At 37.7% G+C, this 6,582-nt stretch overlaps 1 protein-coding gene across 1 annotated transcript; it reads left to right on the forward strand.

Annotated features, from left to right (window-relative positions):
* The first annotated feature begins 4,686 nt into the window (after positions 1–4,686).
* On the forward strand, positions 4,687–5,637 carry LOC107295682 (olfactory receptor 6Q1-like). The gene has a single exon (XM_015825007.1). It carries the CDS (start codon positions 4,687–4,689, stop codon positions 5,635–5,637), a length of 951 nt encoding a protein of 316 aa, XP_015680493.1.
* Positions 5,638–6,582: the final 945 nt, after the last annotated feature.

Raw genomic sequence — 6,582 nt, forward strand, 5'->3', positions numbered from 1 at the left:
GCTCTTTCTCTCTCACACACCCAACAAGAAAAATCACATTCATGTGCTTTCTAAAACAAAGACCAAACTTTGCAATAAATAATTCCCTTTTAATGTTTGGCTACCTTCAATTGCCAAGTTATCCATTTCGTTGCCAAATAAATTCTATCTCTGCTTCAAGAAGTTGTCCTGTGTTCTTTGATCCAGCCCAGAAAGATCCAGAATTTCTTTCAACAATATGGTGAAATTCTGTTCAGGTAGTGCTTGACTGCCATCATTAGTATGCCCAAGACAAATGATAATTTCAAATTAAAATACACAGTAATTGTTTGCTATACACTGGTTACACTCATTCCTGGATCAAAGAGTACATTTCACAGTCACCCACATCCTGGTCATCTCATATTTGGATTAATGTGCTCTACATGAGGCAGCCCTTGAAGAGTATCCAGAAGCTGTAGTTGGCTCAAAATGCAGCTGCCCACATGGCTTTGTCCAAGTCCAAATTTGTACATGAATCACCTCTTTTGTGGAAGCTGTACTGATTGTCAGTTTGCTTCTGGGTGCAAATCAAGGTGTTGGTTATCATCTATAAAGCCCTCCATGGCTTGGGGCCAGGTTATTTGATGGACTGCCTCATCCCAATTACATCTATTAGGCCCACCAAAACAGGAAGGCAGGGAATGTTGAGTCCCAAATGTTAAGGAAGAAAGTACATCTGGTGGGACCTAGGAAAAGTGCTTTCTATATAGTGGTTCTCTCCCTTTGGAACATCATTCCCTAAATAATAAGATGGGCACCCAACCTGTTGTTTTATACAAGGCCTTGAAGATATGGTTTTGTCAGCAGGCCCGGGGACCCCATTCAGAGCCGATCAACTGGCTTGTTTGATTCTGTTGTCACTGCCGTGGGATGGGAGGGAGGTTAAATTGTAAATTTTTAACTGTGAACTTTTACAGGATCCACTCTAGGACAGTCACCGGGTCAGAGGTTTAATCTTCCGAGCTTTCAGACTCGTGCTGAAGTCCATTCTCAGGAAACTTCTCTCTAGCAGAATGTTATTTGCCTTCATTTGTGGACTTTTAATGTTGTATGCTGTCTGGAATTACAGTTTCTGAGTTGGGTGTTGAAATTTGTTCAATAAATAAATTGCATTTGGAATTTTGATTCTAAACCCAGTGTAGTCCTGGACAAATCATAGAAGATACTGCATGTCCTTTCATTTATTAACTCCTGTAAGGAAACAGTGAGATATGCTGTTCCATGATGTAGTAAGGAGGATTTAACTAATGATTGCTACCCAGTAACTGGTTCTAGGAAAGCTTGGGATCTGCAAAAAGACAGATGCTCTTACACTGAGCACCAATTCCTACATAATAAACTATGGCAAAACTATTTATTTATTAACTAGCTGTACCCCCACGCGTTGCTGTGGCTGTCTGGTAAAAGTGTGTGTTGCTTCTATGTCCAACAGATGGCGCTGTTTTCAAAAAAAGCATGTTTTTACCTGTCACAAGTGTGACATCTATATAATATAGGTATATAAAAACATGCGCATATTTGAATGCAACATTATGTCAAATTTTCAAAGCAATTGGTGAAGAACTTTAGGAGATTTAAGATTTTGAACAAACGAACATTTACATTTTTATTTATATAAAGATAGATTATATATATATCCATCTTGTCAAATGCAATTCTGGGCTGTGCACAGCAGTTGGATGAAGTACTGAAGTAGATATAAAAACAACAGATATAAAAAAGATAAAAATCTATATTAATAAATAAAAAAATACATACCGTATACAGACCCTAAGTGAAGGAGAATAAGAATGACTACCTCAACAAGGGATCATCTAAGCATGTCTACAAATGTGTGTACACACATATACATATATATATATATACACACACACACAATATTTGTACTACCGTTTTGCATTTTTTGGGTGGTTAGAGACTTTAAGAGATAAAATGGGAGCTGTAAGCCTTGTAAGGGCTTATATTGTCCATTTGATCCCTGAAACCTCTTTACAAAAAGGACCCTGTCCTTGACATGGTGAACAAGGTCTGATGTGGCTCCTGAACTAATGACTGGCACACATCCGTGGTCGTAATGATAAAGGATCCCTTCCAGGAATTAAAGAAGACTTGGCATAGGTAACTGGTGAAAGATTTAGTCATGCAAATTTCTATTCTTTTCCCATCTTCTCTATTTCCCCCCCCCCCTATTAATTATTACTTGGCAGCAACATTGGGGAACTTGTTAACTTAAATAAAACAAGTTTTTTCCCCTTTTTCTATCTCTTTAGAGATTTGTCTCTGTTTTGTCTCTAAATAACAACTCTATAATTATCTTGTTGATTTAATATTTTAATGCATTTATTCATCACTGTACAATAGTTATCAAAGTCAGTGAAGCTTATAAAGAAAAACTAGGAATCTCATACGAGTACAAATTCAATCTTGTTCAACTTAGTATATTTTCAGATATCTAGGGTTACAGTATACTCATAGAGTATTTCCACACAGCTACTGTATATACCTCACTCCTCACACAATCTTCTCCAATTTCACACCAAATCTGGTAGTCCAGAGAAGTTACATGCTGTCTGCNGGTTAAGAGCTGTCAGGAAGGGAGAAATTTCACTAAAGTTTGGAGGAAATGGAAAAGAAGATGGCTACCAAAGCAAGCTGAATTTAGGTAGCATTGGCTGTTGAAGATTTGCTGGTTCCAGAGTGGAAAGAAGAGCATTGAAATCATATCTATAGAGCAGGGGTGTCAAACTGCCAGCCTGTGGGCCAGATGCGTCATGCCAAAACTGTGCCCACCCCAGCTCCAGCAATGGGGAAAAAATCAGGATATGTCGCAACATGTTACATGACCTAGTGAGTTTGACACCCCTGCTAGAGAGGGAGTCCTAAGTGACAACAATAGCTAACAATATGGTATGTCATGACTGAAGTGGGGGTGTATTTTCTCAAAATACAGCTAGACAGACTCCATGTGATACAACTAGAAGAGAAGATATATAGTTCAGGGTTGAACTGTGAGATTCTTGGTGCTCCTTGAGGTTGGCTGTTTGCCTACAGATGTTTCATGATCTGAATAATAACAATCAGTACTTGGCTAATATCAGGGGTATTGCTCTTGATCTAAAAAAAGAGTACTGTGCACCCTGCTTGAGACCTATGGTCTCACCAAGTAAAATATAGTTTTCTATGCTCACGTCAACATCCCAATCAGTTCTTTGTCTGACTACATTGAATTTAGTTTTCTATATACAATAATGAAGAATTCTGCAATAGCATTAATGATTGACACTAAAAATTATGCCCTCTGTGTATTTATTGATTTGTATTTTGACCACTATTTGAAAATGAACTCTATAGGCTATCTGGTGAGGACCTGTATGTGTGTCTGCATGCCCTGATGTTCCCTAGTTACTCATTAAATAATTCCTGATGTCTCTTAGAGACCCCATTCCCTGATCAGGATCATAGGGAGGCTTTGTAGCAATCATATATTTTTGTCTTTATTTCTTAAACTTACACACACACACACACACACGAACACACATTCTGTGTCTCCTCTTGGTTCATAACCACTGGTTAGTTGTACTCAAAGACAAAGATATGACTGAAGGAGGATGAATCATGCCAAACTGTGTCCCTGAAATCCTCTGTTAGAGAATAGCAATAGAAGCAGACCACAGGAACCATCTCTTGGAAGTGTAAGTAGTGAATATTGCTATCCTACAATATGTTTCTCCAACCAGTAATGGGAACTTCTGGAGCCCACCAAGCTAGAGAAGACTGGTACAGAAGGATGACTAATTGTAAGGAATTATATAATAGGTTGGATAAAGTTAGTACCTATTTTGTTTCAAGTTCTTGTTTCTATGTCCCGGTGCCAGTTTTATGGCTACCAGGAAAAAATTAATAAGCAACAATTCACCTGGAAGTTTTGCAATATATTTATTATTCATTTATTAAACCAATTTATATAACCATCTATCTCACAAACAAGTGACTCTGGATGGTGTACAACAGAGCTAAAAACAGTGAATGAGTACATTAAAAAAGTATAAAACCAAAATATTTTTCAACCAAAATTAAAATGATAGAGATATGAATTTTGTGATAAGCTGCTGCATACAAATGACTTATAATGCAGTGACACTTGTTCAGTGGAAATTATTAAAGTATATGGCTATGTGTAAAGATTACAGAAAGAATGCTTACATAGGAATATCATATACGCACAGTATTTATTTAAGTCATATATAATTATTCAAAATGCAGTATGGAAAATGACCCTCCCCCTTGCATATATGCGGAGCTTCACTTAAAACCAAACAAAATAGCCCCAATTTTGCAAGGGATTTTCAAGAACTGCTTTCATTTTTCCCCCTACAAGCTGTAAGCACTTGGTACAAGATTTATATAAATTTGTTTCATAAATAAATTTATTCAATATGTTTTGTAGTTGAGATGATAGTTAAATGCACTCGGTTCACTGATAATCATTCTGTTCATACTGGGTTGGGTTTTTTTTGAATGCATTTCTTTCATCCCTTAGAATGGAAAGATAACTTGCAAAACTCAAGATTCATTACATTTATTCTGAACCTTGAATGTGAAGAATGAATCTCCTACTATTATTTCTGTGTCCTACTATTCTGACAATTCTGTGTTAACTCCTAGATGCAGTCTCCACGTGAAAATTGGACGTTGGTGACAGAATTTGTCTTGATAGGCTTCACAGGCATCCAGGAGGCATGGTTGCCTCTCTTTGGCTTCTTCCTAATCATGTACTTGCTAACCCTGATGGAAAATGGCATCCTGGTCTTAGCCGTAGCCACAGAAAAGCGCTTACACACCCCCATGTACTTTTTCCTCATCCATCTCTCATTCTTGGACATTTGGTATACCTCTCTCACTGTGCCCAAAATGCTGGCTGGGTTTGGATATCCAGCAGGTCAGAGGATCTCTTATTCTGCCTGCTTGACTCAACTTTATCTCTTCACTTTCTTGGGCAGTACAGAATGTTTCTTGCTGGCAGCCATGGCCTACGACCGCTATGTGGCTATTTGTGTCCCTCTGCGGTACCATGAGATTGTAGATCGAAACACCTGTCTGATTCTGGCAATTGGCTCATGGTTAGCTGGTTTTCTTACCCCAGTGCTGCCTGTTTATTTCATGTCACAGTTGACATTTTGTGGCCCCAATGTGATAGATCACTTCTTCTGTGATGCTTCACCACTCCTTATTCTCTCCTGCACTGACATTTCCCTGAAGGAATCAATAGACTTCTTGGTCTCTCTTTTGGTACTGTTGATCTCCTCTTTGGTTATTATAATATCATATGTCCATATTATAATTACAGTGCTCAAAATTAACTCGCTGGTGGGACGGCAACGAGCCTTTTCAACCTGTACTGCCCATTTAATGGTAGTGGCTGTTTTTTATGGGACACTCTTCTTTATGTATGTCCGTATCAAAGTTACCTCCTCAATCAACCTCAACAAGGTGGTGTCAGTCTTTTATGCAGTAGTCACACCTGTCCTTAATCCTCTAATCTACAGTTTAAGAAATACAGAAGTGAAGGGTGTTTTATATAGAATTATTTCGGAGAAAAAACCAGTTGTAATGTGACATCAGCGATAAAAGAAGCATTCATATTATTATTATGGGTTTTGGGAATTGCTAAGGGAAAGCAAGATTAGTTCAGAATCACTAATAATATCCCTCTTGTTTATGCAATTTCTTGGGATTATAGAGAATGGAAGTGACTGCTCAATTTTAGCTGGAGATTCTTTTAATTTTGAGTGCCATTTTTATAGATGCTGAAACATTTCACAGTATTGTCATTCATGCAAAATTGTTATCAGGAAAATAGCTGGGCCAAATGAGAAACTATTAGAATAGTGGCAGGAAAACATTTTGTATTACTTTTCATAACCTATTTTTTTCTTTTCCAAAGAGAATCCTAGGCGTTTTATCAGGAAAATAAAATTACTCCAAAGTTGAGAACCAAAACAAGCGTGAGTAATATATCAAACACTACGAGCAATAGCATCATAACATCATTGCATGCCTTATGATCAGCACTGTCATCACTGCAGAATTTTAGAGTAGAGGTCCTGGGTCCTGTTCTGCTGAACAAATATAGGAACCCTACATACATTAGGACAGGCTCACAGTATTTTGAAGTAAATGCAGTAGTACATTTATCACTTCATGAACTCCCCTAAATTAAATAATTAAGCTCAGAGTTGAAATCACCAAAGTGCAACAGTGCTAGCTATTATAGGTGTTGCCATCTGATGTAGCTACAGTACCAGTTCTGGTTGTGGCAATGAGAATATTAGGTCTGACCTGATCTGCTCAGATATGAAAGTAAAGGTGGTGGCTTTCCAGCAGACTTGTTAGTGTTCTGAGGAACAATCTGTTAGACTTCTGGCACATCAATTTTCATATCCTATTGTCTTATTTTTGTGGAAACCTAGTCTTGAAATCGGAATTTACGCAAAGGAAGGCTCATTTCATTCTTTGAATCTTCTTGAATACAGGGCGATACACTTCTTTATCATGTAAGTC

Source organism: Protobothrops mucrosquamatus, unplaced genomic scaffold, assembly GCF_001527695.2.
Source record: "Protobothrops mucrosquamatus isolate PMUCROS unplaced genomic scaffold, P.Mucros_1.0 scaffold2445, whole genome shotgun sequence".
Classification (NCBI taxonomy): Eukaryota; Metazoa; Chordata; class Lepidosauria; order Squamata; family Viperidae; genus Protobothrops; species Protobothrops mucrosquamatus.